Source organism: Nansenia antarctica (assembly GCF_963989245.1).
Source record: "Nansenia antarctica genome assembly, chromosome: 1".
In the NCBI taxonomy this organism is placed as follows: domain Eukaryota; kingdom Metazoa; phylum Chordata; class Actinopteri; order Argentiniformes; family Microstomatidae; genus Nansenia; species Nansenia antarctica.
Genome location: NC_137674.1, coordinates 59371554 through 59392417, shown reverse-complemented (window position 1 = coordinate 59392417; position 20864 = coordinate 59371554). Strand labels below are relative to the sequence as shown.

The 20864-nt window shown below is 45.0% G+C and overlaps 1 protein-coding gene across 1 annotated transcript in view; it reads left to right on the top strand.

Annotated features, from left to right (window-relative positions):
- The window catches only part of sipa1l1 (signal-induced proliferation-associated 1 like 1), a gene marked incomplete at both ends in the record, with an annotated part of 38478 nt that extends 24235 nt beyond the window's left edge, over positions 1-14243 (top strand). Inside the window, 9 exon segments of the mRNA XM_080524509.1 lie at positions 4064-4161; positions 5371-5840; positions 10654-10845; positions 11365-11545; positions 11869-12097; positions 12520-12666; positions 12983-13091; positions 13349-13427; positions 14100-14243. Of these exon segments, the coding sequence (XP_080380635.1) occupies positions 4064-4161; positions 5371-5840; positions 10654-10845; positions 11365-11545; positions 11869-12097; positions 12520-12666; positions 12983-13091; positions 13349-13427; positions 14100-14243 (1649 nt within the window).
- Between the last annotated feature and the right edge of the window lie 6621 nt (positions 14244-20864).

Here is a 20864-nt window from a genome sequence, read left to right as displayed (position 1 = left end):
GGCAGACATAACAACCATGTCACAATTTAACACCATCGATTACAAGACCCTAGATAAAATCATGTCACGTCTTAAACCATCCACCTGTGCCCTTGATGTCCTGCCAACAAGCTTTTTAAAAAACATATTTAGCTGCATGGCAGGCGAACTAATACAAATAATTAACACCTCCCTTTCATCAGGAATCTTCCCTGAAGCCCTGAAAACTGAAGTTATTAAGCCTCTACTAAAAAAGAACGGCCTAGACCCATTTGTACTAAACAACTACAGACCCATATCAAACCTTCCCTGTACAGGAAAAATTATTGAAATGGTTGTCCACGAACAACTTAGCAATTATTTGACCCTAAATTATCTCTTTGATGACTTTCAATCAGGCTTTCGCCCCCTAGATAGCACTGAAACAGCCCTTATTAAGATCCTTAATGACATTCGCGTAAACACAGACTCTGGAAAAATCTCAGTTTTGGTACTACTAGATCTTAGTGCTGCCTTTGACACTGTAGACCACGACATTCTAATAGATAGACTAAAAACCTGGGTAGGACTTTGGGGCACTGCCCTAAACTGGTTTAGATCCTACCTACAGGACAGAAGCTACTATGTATCCATAGGCAATTTTGTATCTGACCAAATTAAAATGACATGTGGGGTTCCCCAAGGGTCAATCCCTGGCCCCCTTCTATTCAATCTCTACATGCTTCCATTGGGACACATCATAAAAAGGAACAAAATTGCCTACCACAACTATGCGGATGACACTCAAATCTACATAGCCCTCTCACCGAACGACTATAGTCCCATTGACAATCTCTGTAATTGCATTGAGCAAATAAACTCCTGGATGACACAAAACTTCCTCCAACTAAACAAGGACAAAACAGAGATAATTGTATTCGGTGCACCTGACAAAAGATCGAAAGTCAGTGCAAAACTTGATTCTCTCTCTCTTCAAACTAAAAAACAGATCAGAAATCTTGGTGTAATTCTAGACTCTAAATCTAAACTTCAACAGCCACATAAACTCGATAACTAAATCAGCCTACTATCACCTGAAAAACATAACAAGAATGAGAGGTTTCATGTCCAAGCAAGACCTTGAAAAACTCATCCATGCATTTGTTTCGAGTAGACTTGATTATTGTAATGGTCTACTAACAGGCCTATCTAAAGGAGCTGTTCGTAAATTGCAGCTCATCCAAAACGCCGCTGCTAGGGTCCTAACAAAAACAAAGAAATTTGAACACATTACACCAATCCTGAGATCCCTGCACTGGCTACCAGTCTCTCAGAGAATTGAATTCAAAATCCTCCTAATTACATACAAATCACAATGGTCTTGGACCAAAATACATGTCAGATCTCCTCCCACCCTATATTCCCGCAAGTTCCAAGGTCAGCGGAGACTAATCAGCTAATAATTCCAAGAGTAAAAACAAAACACGGTGCAGCAGCTTTCAGTCACGCTGCTGCATGCTCCTGGAACAAACTCCCTGAAGAAATCAAACAGGCCCAAACCCTTAAAATATTTAAATCTAAGCTAAAAACCTTCATGTTTTGCACCAGTTCTGATTAAACACAAACACTTCTATCAATGTCTTTTTTCCATTAGCTATTGTCTTTTTAAATGTTTTATCTATTTACTGCTTATATTTGCTTTTATTCATTGTATTTTTTTTTCTTATGCTCCTCTTGCTGTAATTTTAAATAATGTATGTAAAGCACTTTGAATTGCCCCTGTTGTATGAAATGTGCTATACAAATAAACTTGCCTTGCCTTGCCTTACATACACTCACTGAACACTTTATTAGGAACAGTCCAAGCTGGTGGAGGTGGTGTCATGGTGTAGGGAATGTTTTCTTGGCACACTTTGAGCCTGCTAATCATTTCCAGAATGCCACAGCCTATTTGAGTATTGTTGCTGACCTTGAGCATCCCTTTATGGCCACAATGTACCTTCTTCTAATGGCTACTTCCAGCATGATAATGCATCATGTCACAAAGCAAAAGTCGTTTCAAACTGTTTCATGAACATGACAATGAGTTCAGTGTTCTTCAGTGGCCTTCCCAGTCACCGGATCTGAATTCAGTACATTACTACAGCAGAGTAGAACACCTTTGGGATGTGGTAGAATGGGAGTTCTTGTTAAGTTACTTACCGTACTTACTATTATTATAACATCTCAGCTTAGTTTTGATGATTTCTGAATTAGATTAAATTAATATCTAATTATAGTTGTAATATTTTGGCTGGCAACAGACAAGCTAGTCTGAAATTGTCAGAATGAATGTCAGTCTATTGCCTTCAAATCACTGAGAAAAAGGTTTGTTTTCATCATTCTCTCTATCTTCCTCACATGCTCAGCAAACACACACACACACACACACACACATGCGAACATGAACTTCGTGGCCATTTCTATGCTAGTAACAGAGTAACTTGCTAGTAAGAGAATGTGTTTAAGTGTTTCTTGTTTTTTTAAAATACAAAATAGGGTATATTTATTTCAGACACTGTAGTGGAAGATATCCTAATTTCCAGTGAACTAGCATGTTGTTGTGACATTTTTGTTTATCCCGACCCTTCTTCACTTTGATTGGTTCAAAGTCACAAACGTAACCAACAACTGTCATCATTATTACAATCGAGTACAAATCAGTCTGACTTTAAACCCCTCTACAGTGTTATCTGCATTTGCCACGCATGTCAGTAGAACTTTACATGATTAATTTGCCTTAATGCGTTAAGGTTTCCAGATTAATCGCAGGCATTAACGTCTTAACATTGACAGCCCTAATATATATATATATATATATATATATATCCCTCTTTTCCTCTCACTACTGTCTCCCTGTCTCTATCCCTCTCACTAGTCTCTCACTCATTCTCTCTCTCTCCCTCCATCTCACAAACTCTCTCTTTCTCACGCACGCACACACACACACACACACACACACACACACACACACACACACACACTAGTCTCTCACACATTCTCTCTCTCTTTCTCACACACACACATACACACACACACACACACACACACACACACACACACACACAGCCACCCCCCACTTCCCTCTCCCAGTGGGTGCTCAGGTCTCTAATTGCCTGTTCTGTCTATTTCTGTGTGGCTGCCATTGCATAACACCTGGCCACTCATTTACACTCTGAGTTTCCTTTCAAGCTAGTCTGGGTCCAACCTGCGCTGGGCTGTTGGCTTTGACAGCACCTGACAGTTCTCTTCCTCAACCCCCCTTATCATACTCATCAGCCTGTCACACCAGGCTGTCACACTGCTCTCTCTCTCTCTCTCTCTATGTCTCTCTGTCTCTCTTCTCTCTTCTCTGTCTCTCCTCTCTCTCTCTCTGTCTCTCTTCTCTCTCCTCTCCCCCCCCTCTCTCTCTCTGTCTCTCTCTGTCCCTCTCTCTCTCTCTTCTCTCTCTCCTCTCTCTCTCTCTGTCCCTCTCTGTCCCTCTCTGTCTCTCTCTTCTCTCTCTCTCCTCTCCCCCCCCTCTCTCTCTCTGTCTCTCTCGGTCCCTCTCTCTCTCTCTTCTCTCTCTCCTCTCTCTCTCTCTGTCCCTCTCTGTCTCTCTCTTCTCTCTCTCCTCTCTCTCTCTCTCTCTCTCTCTCTCTCTCTCTCTCTGTATCTCTCTCTCTCTCTCGCATGGAAGTACACTCACTCACAGACCCAGTCACACACACAGAGCAGGCAGTGAACCTTTTGAGGGTGATTTCTTTAGAGGCGTGTGGTGTAGCGGTGTGGAGACACGGACACAGACAGCTGTGTCTTTGTGAAAAGAATGTCAGCTCTGACACTCCTCTAAGAGTGTGGGTGGTGTGGTCGAAGGTTACATAGAAATGTGTGTTGCTCACAGTGTGCAAACGTATTTACTGTACATTGTGTGTGTGTGTGTGTGTGTGTGTGTGTGTGTGTGCGTGTGCCTGTGCCTTTGTGCGTGTGCCTTTGTGAGTGTGCCTTTGTGCATGTGCACGCATACGCATGTGTGCATCCTAGCTCTCTCACCAACTCCTACTGTGTGTCCCTGTGTGTGTTTCAGATGCACCTGTGTCTAAGTCTGGTCCTGGGTACTCTGGAGCTCCTCGCATCCAGAGGCAGGAGCAGGTCACCCACCATTCTCCCAAGAAGGGCAGCCAGGTCAGGCTTCACACCGCCGCACTGCCCCCTCCTGCTGCTCCGCTAGCTAGAAAACACACTGTACTTCTCTCTGGAGACGAAACACACGGAGTCTCTCTCTGGAGTTCTATATGACTTTGCTCATTCTAATCTTTATCCTGTATTATTTTATTAATGTAATTAATTAATTAACAGAGACAGTGCACATGAATCAACATGAATATTATTATTATTATTATTATTATTATTACATTAATGCAACATCCATGTAAATGTGCCGGGATTAGCCAACAGCTAGTTGTCCCTGGGCTGGTAAGGCCAATTACACAGCCACAACACAAACACATACACACTTAAAACAATACAAAACACAAATAGATTACATTCAACCAATGGCTGCAGTGGAAACATGAATTAAGGGAGGCTAGTTTGGAGAGGACACACCGAAGTCTCCCACCCACATGACCAGTTTAGATTAAAGATTAGATGAAAGATTGTTTTAACAGAGTAGATGTAATTTCCTGTATTCTGGTGCCTTTTTATAGGTGGTTTGATACCTTTATCTGGCTATACTAGCAGGAGAAAAATGATGGGTACATTTTGTAATTTCATCCGGAGGAAGTGAGCCAACCAAGAGATCGGCAGCCAAAAAGTAGACCACTCTACTCTACAGTACCAAATGAAAACTAGCCTCCCTCCTCCTCTTTTCACTGTTTTACTTAAGTTGAACTTAATGTTAGCAAGCCTTAGAGCTTCTTAACAGTTAGCTAACCGAACAGCGAGGCTGCTGTCAGTCATTCTAGAAACTTTGTAACAAAAACCAGCAGGCTATGAGCAACAGGCGAACAAAATACAAACATGTAGTTAGGATAGCGGCGCCCACGTGTCTACACGTGTATTTGATAGAGTGGGTAGACCGATGCACTGATTTTCCACATGGTAAAAACATGGTAAAAGTGGGGTAGTCAAACTAATAATTTGTCATATATAACTGTTTTGACACCCATGGTTGTAAGTTGTTTTGGATAAAGGTGTCTGCTAAATGCCAAAAAATGTCAAATGTAAATGATAGTATGTGGAGGATGTTTTGTGCTGTATGTAACTGTGTTGGAGTAATACTAGAATGACCTCTCCAGCCTAACTTCCCAGTCTAACCTGGCTGTGGTCTCTCCCCAGTCTAACCTGGCTGTGGTCTCTCCCCAGTCTAACCTGGCTGTGGTCTCTCCCCAGTCTGAGGGGCCGTACTCAGGCCACTCCAGCAGCAACACCCTCTCCAGCACGGCCTCCAGCGGGGGCCACAGTGACAGTGACAAGTGGTACGAGCTGGGCTCGGGGGGGCCGGGGGACCAGCCTGAATCGGAGCCCAACGGCCTGGGAGGGGGCTACCTCCAGGGGGCCTCGGCAGACAGCGGCATCGACACAAGCTCCTACGGACCCCCGCACCCGCAGTCCCACCACGGCAGCTCCAGCTCCCTGCTGGCCCCCGGGGGAAGAGAGGGGGGCAGAGACAGGGCCCCCTCCCCCTGGCACAGCCCTACGGAGGGGGGGAGGAGGGTGCTGGAGAGGTCCCCCCCTGCGGCGGAGTCCTCGGGACCACCGGGGGAGAGAGGAGGGGAGGGGACAGGCAGGAGTCCTCCGACACATCTGCTGATCAGGGATGGGAGTTCCTACAGCCTGAGTGACGCAGGCTCACACTCCAGGTAGGCATGGATGGATATAGTGTTTACACACACACACACAGATAAACCCATACAATCTCATTACCTTATGAGTATTCACTAGGTAAAAGAACATTGTCCCCTGTAAGGCGACGGGTGTGTATTTGTGGTCAATCACAGCCATATAGGGATGGGCATTGGAATTGTTTTGACTTTTTGAGTATTCCCATGATTTCTTTTTCTTTTTTTACTTTAACTTACTTTTTACTTGGGTAAAAACAAAAAACTAAAATCACAACTGCAGCACTGTGTGTGTATCAAGCGGAAGCGGATAGACGGAGAGCAGATGACAGGAAATCTGTTGGCTTTCAGCCATCACCATCGGCTGAATATGGGAGTTAATTAGCCTGTCAGAAATGCATCAAGAGAACTGATTTGATTCATTTGGAGTCTAATGTGAAGCTGCTAAAAGGAATCAGAACAGACTCTCGTGATTGAATCTAACGAGTCAGAAACACAACCAACGTTAGAGTAAAGGCTGAGGGTAGCGTGTGCGTGTGCGTGTGCATGTGAGAGAGAGAGAGAGAGAGAGAGAGAGAGAGAGAGAGAGAGAGAGAGAGAGAGAGAGAGAGAGAGAGAGAGAGAGAGAGTATGTATACGCATGCATGTGTGAGTGTGTGTGGGCACAAGGCCGTGAGCAGAGGAGAGATGAAAGAGAGGAGAGGAGAGGTGGTTCAGGCCTATTCAGTCCTATTCTTCCCGTCTCATCAGCCTGGCCCAGATCCCCATGGCACTTGGTCTTATTATGTCTTTTGAAATAAATAAATGAATCCAACCGGTAGCCCTATTGCATTCTCCGAAAACGAAACAACGTGATGAGTTTTAACATCTGTTTGTTTATTTGTTTATTTATTTTATTTGTAAAGGGACTGCATATTAATGAACATAAAAATGGCAGATTTAGCCAGAAGGCAAATTTTCATCCATAGTCCCTCGCCAAGTTATTAAAAGGCTTCCTAAAAAGCTAAAATAACATCACACAGTGAAAGTGTACATAGCAAACTTAATACTGTACATGAAATTAATAAGTCATCAAATACAATAAAGGTCATTAAAAAGATAAATGGATAAGCCCATACAATAACAACACAGTAAAAGCAAGCAGTAACACACAGAAACACAGTACAGACATCGCATTCAGCATAGACAACAACAGACATGCTGACATGACACAGACACATAGAACATGTAACATTTCAGTGCTGACAGGTTTGTGTGTTAATCATCCATTGTTCTAACTGTTTTAGATGTTCAGTTCTTTGAGGTGGGTTGGAATTACGTTCCACTCTTGTGACCCTGTGACTGACCAGGCTGACTAAATGCACTTTTCCTCATTGGGATAATGCAGTCTCCTCTAGTGACCCCCCATGTGAGATGTGCCCGCTCGCTGGCCAACGAACGCTCTGAGTGGAGGTGGAGCCAAGTCATGAGTGACTTTATAAACAAGGCATATATTTGCATACCATATTACGTTGTTCCAGCTCAGGGTCGTATATTTTTCTAGAACTGAACAGTGGTGAAAGTGCCTTGGTTTCTTATCTAATACTTTAAGTGTTTGTTTATATAATTACTCTAATGGTTTATGTGTTGTGCGATTTGGCCTGTGACCAGTTTCTTAGACAGTAATTGAAATGTGTAAGGATCATTGAATGTACATACATCTTAGCTGCCTCTGTTGACATGTAGTTCCTTATGAAACGGAAGTTGGCCAGGCTGAATTTGACTCACTTGCAGATTTTTTGGAGATGTCGTGCCTTGAATGAAAGATTAGAGTCTAGCCAAAGACCAAGATATTTAAATTCACTCACAACCTGTAATTGTTCCCCAGATACAATCATGTGTGGATCATCAGTAGAGCTGTTTGTCTTGGTGATAAACATGCTCACAGTCTTAGAGACATTTTAGTTGGAGACGACATTGTTTCAACCATATTGTAACCTGAGCCATGGATTTGGTGTACCCATCACGCCCGTCCCTTCGTCAGAGAGAAACAACAGCGTGTTGTTTTTTTCCCAGCAGCCCCGTGGCCTCGTCCGTGCGACAGATTGATCGCTTCTCTCGCCGTTATTCACCTGCTACAACAGTAACAAGGACGTACGCTGATGAAACCCTCGCCATGACACCCTCTCTCAGGAGAACGATCCGTCATCTCTATGTGTCTGCTACCCATGGTCATCTGCAGATCTGATCCCCCCCCACCCTGCTGTTTCTTTTTTCAAAAAGGTCTCTCGGGACTGACAATAAATGAGGAACAACATAAATTATCATTGTATGCAGATGACGTGCTTCTTTATCTAACTGAACCTGCAACAACAATCCCACGCCTAAAAGATCTTATTTCCAACTATGGATACTTCTCGGGTTATAAAGTAAATGTTGATAAAACAATGGCTATGGACATAGGAGGTAGAATTCCACAAACTATCAAAATCCAGAGTGAGTTTAAATGGCCCAAGGATGGTATTAAATATCTTGGCATTCAAATCCCCTCACTGTTAGAAAACCTAAGTGATGCAAATTACAAAAGCATAATCCAAAATATCAGTAAAGATCTAGACCGCTGGTCAACACTTCCCCTGTCTCTATTGGGCCGTATTGAGAGTGTACGCATGAATGTGCTGCCTAGGCTTCTATACCTGTTCCAGATGCTACCCATCGATATCCCCAAATCCACATTTGATAAGTGGGATAGACTCATCTCCAAATTCATATGGCAAGGAAGGCGCCCAAGAATCAGACTTAAAACACTACAACTATCTAAACCATATGGTGGGCTGAAACTCCCAAACCTAAGATACTACTTCTGGGCGGCCCAGCTAAAGCCTCTAACAGCATGGATCCAAGACTCTTCATATACACGATGGCTCAACATTGAAAAAAGTTTATGTTCGATGCCCTTACAGACCTTGCCTTTCATAGATGTCCCTCTAAAGGAAACTCAACTAGGTGAATGGACCAGAGTCACACTAAAGATTTGGAGGAAAATAAAACTGTCATTTGGCTTACCTAAAGCAATCTCAGCATTATCCAATATTGGTCTTATGAAAAATTTCGAACCCTCCAATACAGATATAGGGTTTAGAAATTGGTCGGATCATGGACTTACTAACTTGCACCAACTCCATAAAGACGGTAGCCTTAAATCATTTGAACAGTTAAGAGAGGAATTTAGGCTCCCTAACACAGACTTTTTCAGATATCTACAATTAAGAAGCTTCCTAACAAAACATAGAGAATGGAATAAAGTCTTGGAGCCCACTGAAATCGAAGAGTTCTTGATAAAGCTGCAAAAAGGAAACGAGAATAAGAAAATTATAGGTGACCTTTACCAAAGGTTTCTATCCATGGATTTGAATAATACACTACAGAGGAAAGAGAGATGGGAAACTGAAATGAATACTGACATATCACAGGACATATGGGAGGAAATATGCACTGAAGCACACTTAGTGACCAATTCAAATACATGGAGGGAATTCAAATGGAAAGTGGTTATGAGATTCTTTAGAACCCCAGAAATAATGGCTAAAATGGGCCCAACACACTCAAATAAATGCTGGAGAAATTGCAGTACGCAAATTGGCAACCACACCCACATATTCTGGTCATGCCCCAAATTAAGAACATTTTGGGAAGAGGTGTTTGAGGCCCTTGAAGCAGTATTCCACCAAAAATTTACCAAAGATCCAAAGATGGCACTACTGGGAGTTATACCTGAAGGCATTGATGGAAGGGCAAGAATATATCTCTTACAAATATTACTAACGGCAGCAATTAAATGCATTACAATTAAGTGGTTAAAACCAGACCCCCCTACATACAATATGTGGACAGAGAAAGTATGGGAAATCTACCAGATGGAACAAATAACATACACTCTGAGACTCCAGAAACATCTATTTATTAAAAGATGGAGCCCGGTTATGTCCATATTAATACAGTGAACCCCTCCACACATCTCGACTCGTATATTTCTGTATTCTAGACTCACTTCATATCACTACACATAGATATATGCCTGCATTGCATTCACACACACACATACACACACACACACACACACATACACAACCCCCACCTGACCCAACCCCCCCCGACCCTACCCTTTTTCTTTCTTTCTTTTCAAAATCTTTAATTTTATTCCGTCATTGACATCTCAATGTTTTTGTTGATCGCTCTTTTTTGCTTTGTGTGTCATGCTTTGAACCACATCCATGGACCATATGTGTACAGCTATAAGAATGGAAAGAATTGTAGACAAAACATGACATGATTGTACAAGTTGTTGAAACTGAAATAAAAACTAAGTTCCAAAAAAAAAAAAAGGTCTCTCAAAGTCTAGATTAAGTCTATGACTAGGATGGATTGTGGCTGGACCGGTTGCTGGTGATGAGGTGGGATTTTGGATGCTGGCATTTGGTATTGGTTCCTTCTTCTTTTTTTTTTATACCATTAAGTGGACCAATAAGGAGATGCCTAACAATGACACTCGCAACCAATCACATGCCTATGAAGGCGCTATACCGGCTTTCAGCCGCGATCCATTCGGCTATAGCAGTGGTATCCAGGGCGATCCTACAACGTTAATCCATTAGATTTGTGTTTATGTTGACGTCAACCACCGGTAGTATTTAATGCCACATCCACGAACCTACAGACTCATCAGAGGTCACCCCTAGGTCACCCCTAGGTCACCCTTAGGTCACCCCTAGGTCACCCAGGACTCCCATAAAGTAGTCGTAGTCGTCATGACCTTTGCCCTCTGTTCTCTCCTCCTCCTCTCCCTGTTCCCCAGCTCCAGGCACTCTGGCCACAGTTCTCCCCGCGACGACTCATCCTCCTCGGCCACCTCTCCTTCCTCCCAGTCGTCCGTGTCGTCCGTGCCCAAGACCTTCTACCCGCGCCAGGGCGCCACCTCCAAGTACCTGATTGGCTGGAGGAAACCCAGCTCTGCCATCAACTCAGTCGACTTCGGAGACACGCGCAAGTAAGACGCCGTGAAGTGGTTTTGAGTGTGTGTTTTTTGGGGGGTTTGTTTAATTCATCTCGTCTTACGTTCATGACATGTAAAGCTAGGCTGACAACCAGTATGTTACCATGCCATGCAGTCATTATCATGAAACATGACCACCCTCTTGTGGTGAAAAGGGAGTATTTTGTTTTAGCCACACTCTAAAGATCCGAGGGATGTTTTACAGTGAATGTACGGAGAATGAAGACTTGCCAGAGACCAGTGAAAGGTATACATTACGAGGAGCTTTCTTCCATCTCGACTTCTATCTAATATCACTAAATCTAAAAATCTTCCCCAATCATGTCATGACATCAACATTACATACCGTATGTGCAAACTTGGGGTGTACTCTCCGGGTGTTGTCCTCACTATGGCTGTATTGGCTGACATCTGTGTGTGTGTGTGTGTGTGTGTGTGCGTGTGCGTGTGCGTGTGTGTGTTTGTGTGTGTTTGTATGTGTGTGTGTGTGTGTGTGTGTGTGTGTGTTGACAGGAAGTCTCCAGGGGAGGGCTGCGGAGGAGAGGGTGGCGGTCCCCCCCCCCAGACCAGACCCACCCTACGGGACCTCCACTTCCCCCAGCAGCACGCCAAGTCCACCATGGAGGACGACTCCAAGAGGCTCAGCCCCCCCCCAGTCCACCACCACCACCACCGCCGACACCACAAGGACAAGGTAGAGAGAGAAGCTAACACGCTTCGTTAGCCACACAGCAAAACCTGTGTGTCAAGAGCTCAGTCTTGTCCTTTTAAACCTGCGGATTCAGGGGACGAATGACAATCGAATACTTTAAAGCTACTGTTTTTCCTATGACACGTGTATCGAAATGAACCTCAACCTTGATGTGCGATGTCTCGTACATTTCAGCGAGCATATATCATCATATACAGTATATATATACATCTATCATCAGGTCACACACCAAGCTGCGTCAGACTATGACATTTTCTTTCCTCCGTCCCATCTCTCCACCCCCTCCCCCCACCCACCCCCCTCAGACCTCCGCCTCCTCTGGCCAGCCCCCCGCCCGCCTCCACCGCACCCTGTCGGACGAGAGCATCTACCGGGGGCAGAGGGGGCTGCCGGCCCTGGGGGACTCCCTGGTGACGGAGCAGCAGGTCCCCGGCGGCGACGTCCTCTTCAGCTGCTCCACCGTGCCGCGCTCACCCACCACCCGCGGGGTGCCCCTCCGACGACCCTCCTACAAGCTGGGCATCAAGCTGCACGGTGAGGAGCTGGTGGATGTGCGCTGAGTAAGGGGGTGGTTGGGGGGATAGGGAGATGAAGCCTAGTTCTTCTTCTACTCAATCCCATTTTCTATGGGGGCGACTGGGCTTCATCTAGGGGGTATTCGGGTGTATTCTTTGAGATGGAGCATTCTCAACGCTGCAGATAGCATTAGAAATGCTATATAGACGGAGAAGCGTATAAACACGGCATATTGTACATGACAGAGGTTAAGGGCTGGCGTTTATTTATTTTTTATTTTTAGAATGCCACCTGAGTGGCTTGTATCTCTATACCGTGGTTGTGTTTTAAACTGTACATCCGCTGCCCTCTACTGGTCGAAGATATGTCTTGCGCATTGTTTTGGGACGCGCTGTTTTTCGTAACCCTTTTCGTCCTATCCCCCTGTCCCCCTGTCTCAGGTGACCTGTCTGCTTCCGACACCTCGTTGGCCGAGATGGTGGAGAGACAGAGACACCCCCTCCCCAAGGAGCTGATGCCCCTCCCCCCTACGGACAGAGAAGCCCTGGACTGGACACATCTGGTGGACGTGGCCAACACGTTTGAGAGTGAGGATGGACATGACCGTGGAAATTGACTATTTATTTGAGTCTCGAACCTTATCCTTAATATGTCTTTATCTGTCTCTTTCTCTCACTCTCTCTCTCACTCCTCCTCTCTCCCTCTCTCTTTCCTTCTCTCTCTCCCTCTCTCTTTCTCTCTTCCTCTTTCTCCTTCTCTCTCTCTCTCACTCCTCCTCTCTCTCTCTTTCTCTCTTTCTCTCCCTCTCCTCTCTCTCTCTCTCTCTCTCTCTCTCTCTCTCTCTCTCTCTCTCTCTCTCTCCCTCTCTCTCTCTCCCTCTCCTCTCTCTCTCTCTCCCTCCAGCCCAGAGAGGGTTTGTGTTCGGTGATTCTAACCACAGAGGCAGTGGAGCCTCCAGTCCTCAGCAGCACCTGGAGCTCCAGCCTGCCCCTCTCTCCAGACCCTCCTCCAGGTAACACACACACACACACACACACACACACACACACACACACATACGGGCGGCTGTGGCTCAGGAGGCAGAGCCGGCAACTAATGATCGCAAGGTCGGTGGTTCGATCCCCGGCCGGCCACGTTTGAGCAAGACACCGAACCCCAAAATGTCTTCCAACGGGTGAATGAGGGGCCATTGTGAATCCCTTTGGAATAAGACGCTATATAAGTGCAGTCCACACACACAGACTCACATACACTGTTGTTTCTCTACAGTGAAGGTCCTGCAGGCCTGGAGAGGAAGGTCACCAAGCTGGAGTCCATGGTCAAGATGTTGCAGGAGGATCTGAAGAAGGTGAGAACACACACACACACACACACACACACACACACACCTCAGACTCAACCCCCCCCTGTTCTCACTGTAGAAAACGTTCCGCTGTTTTGCCACCTCCTCTCTCAAGTATGCTCTGAAGCTGCTTTACTGTGTAAAGACAAAAACAAGGATGACAAAAATGAGGGAAAGGACCCTGAGTGGTTAGCATACGGCGGTCCTGGTTGTGGCTCATCACTCTGACTTGGCTCCATTCCCTGTTCCCTAGTCTGTTGACGGTGACTCAGCAGTTTAGTTCTGCCTCTGTGTGTTAGTCTCTCTCTCCTCCGGTGGTTTGATGTTGCTGACTCCAGCTAAATTGTTTATTCTTCCCGTCGCCATCTTTCTGCCTTTCCTCCTCTCCCGGTCTGAACTCCTCTTTCCTTCTATTGTTCCTCTCGTCTTTCGTCTTTGATCCTTATCTCTTTGTGTCTCGTCCTTCTTCTCTCACTTGTTTTGCCCCTCTCTCTCTCTACTTTATCTCTGCCCCCCTTCACCTGCATCTCTCTCTCCCTCTCCCTCCCTCCCTCTCTCTCACTCCCTGCCTCTTCCCCCTCCCTCTCCCTCCCTCCCTCTCTCCCCCCCCCCTCTCTCCTCCCCTCCTCCCTCCCTCTCTCCCTCCTTCCCTCCCTCCCTCCCTTCCCACCCGTCCAGGAGCGTGAGGAGAAGTGTCGTCTGCAGGCCCAGATCAAGAGGCTGTGGGAAGACAACCAGAGACTACAGGAGGAGTCCCATAGCTCCGCCGCCAAGCTCAAGAAGTTCACAGAGTGGGTCTTCAACACCATCGACATGAACTGAGACACACACACACACAGACTGCGCTGAGGAGGACGAGGACGAGGAGGAGGAAAAGGAGGAGAGAGTCCCTTTCCATGACCTTATCTACACACCCGCCCAACCCGGGATCCCTTGCCCCTCTGCCAGCCTTTCAAGACATTCCCACTGTCCCAAACTGAAGGAGTCGTTCCGCCCTCCTTTGTGCCCCCCCCCCCGGGCCTGGGGACGTTTCTCTCTCACTCCCACTCACCCAGTGAGGCTACTCAGGAGGACCTTCTAGAAGGGCTCTGTCGTACGATCATGAAGAATTTCTATATCACACACTGTCCTCACAGACACTTGATGTGCTGGGGCTGTGCAGGTGCGCGTGATTGCAGTGCAGCCCAAAAAACCTGCCACCGAGCTGACGCTCTCTCTTTCTCGTTCTCTCTCTCTCTCTCTCTCTCCTCCCTCACTGAGATGCTGTAAATATGTCCTCCCTTCTCAGGGTTTGGGGAGAGTGGAAAGAAGTCACTCGCTTCTGAGTAGAGGGACTGCTTCTCCTGACCTGTCTGATGCCCTATCTACCCTGCTCAGACAGACAGACGGGTTCAAAGAAGAGTCAGATCAGCTATCTCCTGACACAGACGGACGGACAGACCGACCGACCTGCCTGCCTCTGCCAGTTCCCTGCCCTCTCACATTCCTCTTGTCTCAAAGGGAACAAGCACAGAGATCCAACAATGGAAACCACAGAACTCCAGAGGAGGGAGAAACCAACCCTCCTTTACTTGTAAATCCCTCCTGCACTGTACATAGCAACTGTCCATGGATCAGCTGACGTTCTACATTCTGAACAACGAGGGATTGTTTGTATTGTGCTTTTTTTTTCGCTGGATGGGGATTGAGAGTACCCAGAGCTGCCTCTCCATCTGAGAGAGATGTGTTGGTTTTGTACAGTATATGGCCAAGTTCCCCCTCGCTAGAGCCTTCAAGAAGTTAGCCTGGCACTTAAGGCTACTACCCCCCCCCCCCCCCCCCCCCTCTCTCTCTCCCCACCAGACCTATTTAGAAACGTCCTCCCTCCTCAATCCCACAATTCATTGACTCTGACCTAACACGAAGGAACTTCACTCCACCGGCTGTTGAAAAGCCAACATCGGAGATGCCATAAAGTTACAGAAATCCAGAGTATTTTGGCGAACTGAACTGTTTGTGTCTTATAAGCAATAGCAAGGAGCATCTAGACTGGTACCCCTCTAAATGGGAGCTAGATGGGCAGTTTTGGACATGGGACCAGAGGGTTTTTACCACAGTCATCTTACCCCACACCGGGTCCTCCTCTAAAAGCAATCGGGACATCTTCAGGCTTTGGTACGACGTGCTGAAGAAAGACAGGATTTACACTCCTCCCTCATCCCTCCATCTCAAGGAATGTCCTTGCTGAACATGTGACGAACGCCACAACGCTTTTGGGGACATTAATTGAGATGTATTTATTTCTTTGTATTGTAAATCAATAAATAAGTTGTTCTGTGCGTACAGTACAACTGACGTCAGTGTTTAGTTTATCTAGAAGGGTCATTCTTATTATTTAAATGGCTTTCTTTCCATTATTGCTATTAAAGCCTGATATGGGTTTTATGAGTATCTTGTGTTCGTGGTGCTCAAGCCTGCTGTTGTGTTGCTTTTAGTGCCATCTAGTGGTGAAAAGTGGAAATGGCACTCTTCTTTAAAAATCAATGTGCATCCAGTCTGTATAAAATTTTTTGCCTCTTTATAGTCGGAAACAACCCCTTTTAAACCCCCAGAGAGAAATTCTATTGTGAGCCCTTATCGTTTTATGGAACAGCTCTGCAGTACAGTTTGTGAGAGTGATGGACTATGTAACGTAATGTATCAGGTGTCTGTGTGTGAATGTGGTTCCCTCTGTGGTGCCTCACCTGCGTTCTTCACTCTGACAGGGAATAGGAATGTGCCTTTGAACAACAACCTGTGAAACAGAATAAAGGGACGCTTATGTAAGCTGAAGGATAACCTGGTAACACACACACACACACACACACACACACAAAGTGACATACACTTTTGAGTATCAAGTTTCTTGGGAGCTATCTCTAGGCCCCCGGTGTTTAGAAGAGCAGCCTGCCTGGGGGGGGGGTTACGGTTAGGGGTTTGGGGGGAGAATCAGACAGTTAGCCCAGATGTGTCCGCTAGTTTAGAGAGAGAGGGGGGGGGGGGGGGGGGGGGGGAGGCGTGGGTTGAGACATGGTTCTGTTTTAAGAATCCTCAGAGTTCCAGAGGCCAAGAAGAGAGGCTACACATAGTGTACAGTAAGGTCTTGTCTACCCTGCCTGCAGCTCCGGGGTCAGCTGACGACAATAACTTGTCCAGATTATGAGATGAATGTTGACGATGTTTTAGATTAGGGCTATAGTTTTAGTCTTTCAAATGAAGTATGATCAAAACGACACCTTCTCATAGGGTTCGTTCCTAGTTTTAACAGTGAGTTTTGGGGTAGACACACACGCACACTTCCTTCCTTTCCTTAGTGGTAGTCACTTGTCGCCGAGGGAGACGTCACTCATCGACTACAGTCAGTTTTGTGTGTACGAAGGTGACTGAGGAGCCCAATCCTGTTCACAAACTCTCTTTCTTTCTCTCTCTCTGTCTCTCTTTCTCTCTCTCTTTCACACACACACACACACACACACACACACACACACACACACACATATACACTTCCGCCTTTATTCCATGCCTGGTTCAATGTTCAGAAGGTTTGAATGTTCGGTCATATGAAGTTATGCTTGTTTTCTTTTCTTTGCTGTTCTGTTGTTATTTCACCGGTAAAAATTAGAAGGACAAATGATTGGAATGTGAATGTTCATCATGTTCAGATGCTCCATTTAGTTATTTTGGGTTCGACAAGGTTTTTTGTTTTTATGAAGAACATTCTTTGCACACTGTTTTGTACAAATGATTGTGCTGACCAGTTTAAGGATCAAAAGTGAATGGAACCACTCTGAAATTTCTTTCTGTGTTTCTGGTAGTGTTTGTAGTGGTGTGAGTGTGGTTTCATAAGGGGGGGGATGTAGTCAGAAACCTTGCCCAGTTTGAACTCTTATAAAAGGCATTGCACCTTCCTTGGAGTCATGCATCTGATGGGACTGGGTGGGTGTACGATGTGTAGTGACATCCCTACTTTCACCCATCCAATGTTGGTAAAGTATTGTAGGTCCTGTGTTGTTAGATCAGTTTAAGTAAGGCTGCATTTTTAAAGTAACGGACCCCCTGCATCCCCCCCCTCTAAGTGCTGTCTTTAGAATACAGCGATGGGATATTTCTCTCTGACCCTCTGGCTAAGAACAAACAACAACAGAGGCCTAACCATGAATAACATCAGTTGTGAATGCACATTTTTAAAAAGAATACAAAGTACTGTTTACAATCCCTGTTTTTCCTTTGTCAAGTGTGTAAAGGTTTTTAAAAATAAATACACAAATAAAAAGATATACATTTGCAGTGATCACCACAGTATTAAAGTTTTAAAAGTTTCTGAAAATAAAAACTCATCTTGATTTCGGCTGCTGTAATGTTGTCTGTTTTACAGTATTGGTGGCGGATAGAGTGTGTGTGCTCTCTGCTAATGCTTACTGGGCCAATAAATTAATTTATCTGCCAATAGATGAAAGCATCCAGAAGTCTTCTGTTGTTTTACTTGCTGGTCTACCCCGACTGTCCTGTTGTTTTGCTGTATATCACACACACACACACACACACACAGAGAGTTTCATCAAAGGCAAGTAGCTGCTCTCTCCACACTGGCATGAAAATAATTGCACATTGCAGTGAGTAATCAGTGGAACAGGGATAGAGAGGAAGAGGAGAGTAGGTCTGGTCTGGCACTGCCACTGCCCTGGGCTCCTTGTGTTCTCCCATTAGAGACAAACAGATGCTCCTGATTGCACAGTTAACACCTTCACCACTAGAGACAGAATATAGAGCCACAGAGCTCTGTGTTTGAGTTCTAATTATACATGTGAGTTTTACCACTAAGCCTCACTAACATTAACTATACATTGAGAACAAATAACTTTTGTCCATCATTGTAATTCTCCGCCATCTTGGATCTGTTTCCCCAGCGACTAATGATTCCTGTGGCTGAGCCATCAGTGGTGAAGGGAAAACCGGCACTAGAAGTGTACAACATTTATTGTGTTTTCAGCAGAGGTCAAGAAAAGGAGGAGTTTCGTTGTTTGCCGCCTTCAGTGCCAAAATACGTCCCTACTTGACCAATGCAATAAATATTTGAAGAGTATTTCTAGTGTGGGTTTTTTCCTTCATAAATCGAGTTGAGCAAGATACTAGATACTAAACTTTACTGATACTAACTCTCCCTGTTCCACTGGTGATTCAGGGAGCAATAATACTAGGGAGTATTAATACTAACTAGGGAGTAATAATACTAACTCTCCCTGTTTGTACCTGAGTTAGTATTGTTACTCCCTGTCAGGTATAAACAGGGAGAGTTAGTATTGTTACTCCCTGTCAGGTACAAACAGGGAGAGTTAGTAGTATTACTCCCTGTCAGGTACAAACGGAGTTAGTAGTATTACTCCCTGTCAGGTACAAACAGAAAGAGTTAGTATTGTTACTCCCTGTCAGGTACAAACAGAAAGAGTTAGTAGTATTACTCCCTGTCAGGTACAAACAAGGAGAGTTAGTAGTATTACTCCCTGTCAGGTACAAACAAGGAGAGTTAGTATTGTTACTCCCTGTCAGGTACAAACAGAAAGAGTTTGTATTATTACTCCCTGTCAGGTACAAACAGAAAGAGTTTGTATTATTACTCCCTGTCAGGTACAAACAGGGATAGTTAGTATTATTTCTCCCCATCAGGTACAAAGAGGGAGTTGAAGTGATGTCCAGTGGCCAGTATGGGTGTGTGACCTACACAGCTGTAGGAGTGAGTAGTGTGTTGAAACAAAGACTGTGTTTGTTTCAAGCCCATCACCCAGGCAGGTGTGCAGGCAGGGCAGCCAGGCAGGGCCACATCAGTGAAGCACAGACACTCATACCACGTCCACATTGTGTCAACATTCTCAGGGCTCTCAACCATGTTGAAAGTGAGCTTCTGTTGTGCTCTTAGAGGAAATATAGGATGTAAGAATATTCCAGTTCGACAACGTCCTTTTAAAGCCCTTTTAAAGTGCCACCAGAATTTAAACAAAGTAGTTCCTCCACTCTGACCCGCAGCCCTAGTTCACCTGTGTTCCTGCCTGCATTCATTGCCTGCCTTGTTGCCCCTCTCCTCTCCAGCTCTCAGCATTCATCCAGCACATCCACTATATTCCATCAGACATCACAGGAGTCCAAACATCCATTTGGATTTCAATACATGAAACATCCACGAAGGGGTCAGGAGAGATGACCGAAAATGAATTATTCAGAACGCTACATGTTAAGTTCATACTGTATGGTACATGTTTTATTTATGATGAGTCTTGAAGGGGTAGCTAGACTGGACCATGCTTTGATGAGCGGAATTGAAGTCAAAGAGAAAGAGAGACGAACTCATGGTTGTGTTAGTAAAGAACATGCTACGGACATGCCGCCCCAGACATCAGGGGAGTCCAAACCTCCATTTGGATTTACATAAAACATCCATGAAAGGTCAGGGGATTTGTAAGATAATAAAAAATGAATTCTTCAGAGTACTAATACATGTTACGCTCATATGATAAATGTTTTATTGATGAACCAGAACAAGAGACATACATTTCCCTCTCTGAAGTTTAAAAGGGACTTTCAGTATTCCGTCTCTTATGATTAAAATGTTATTCATCCTCGATGGCAATTTGAACATACTATCCTTTTAGGCTGCATTTACACCACAGGTCGTAATGCCTAGTTCCGATTTGGTGCCCTTAAACGATTTTTTTGAACGCCTGCTTACACCTACTTTTTCAAATGACCCATATCTGATATCTGTGCTTCCACTGGTAACATTTGTAACGACCAGCATGCGACCCGCATGCGTACATCAAAAACGTAAGTAAACAGACAGCCGGGACTTGCAATGGAAATTATAATCCCTTTGGCCCTTTTATATTAAAGTGAAAATACCATCGCTCATCCGTTATCAGACTTTGATGAGGTGCTGGAACTGAAGTATCAATAGAGTGCAAAATAACAGCATCCGCACACTCAAACACTATGCAAAAAAACATTGTTTATTGCGAGCTTTCGGTCATAGACCTTCTTCAGGCAAATATTATAATATAAAGCCATTGCTTTCCGAAGTATGTTTAGAAGTCTACAATATATTGCGCACATTCTAAGAGAAGAAAGAGCACTTCACTGTTGAAGTGAGTGAAACTCACGTCAAACATCATCAAAATGCGAAGACCATCGTATTTTCAAAGACGTGCAAATCAGAATTGAGCGTTATATGCGACCTGCCTGCTTAGACCGCAGTCGAAATGACACACATCTGATTCATATCTGATTGAGGCCGGCTTGATATTGAGGCCTGACTCGGATCTGAGAATATCAGATTCAATGTGCTTTTTTACTGCTTACACCTATAGTACATGTTACATATCCGATCTGTGCCACATGAAAAAAAACGTCAAATCTGAATTGTGTCACCTGCGGTGT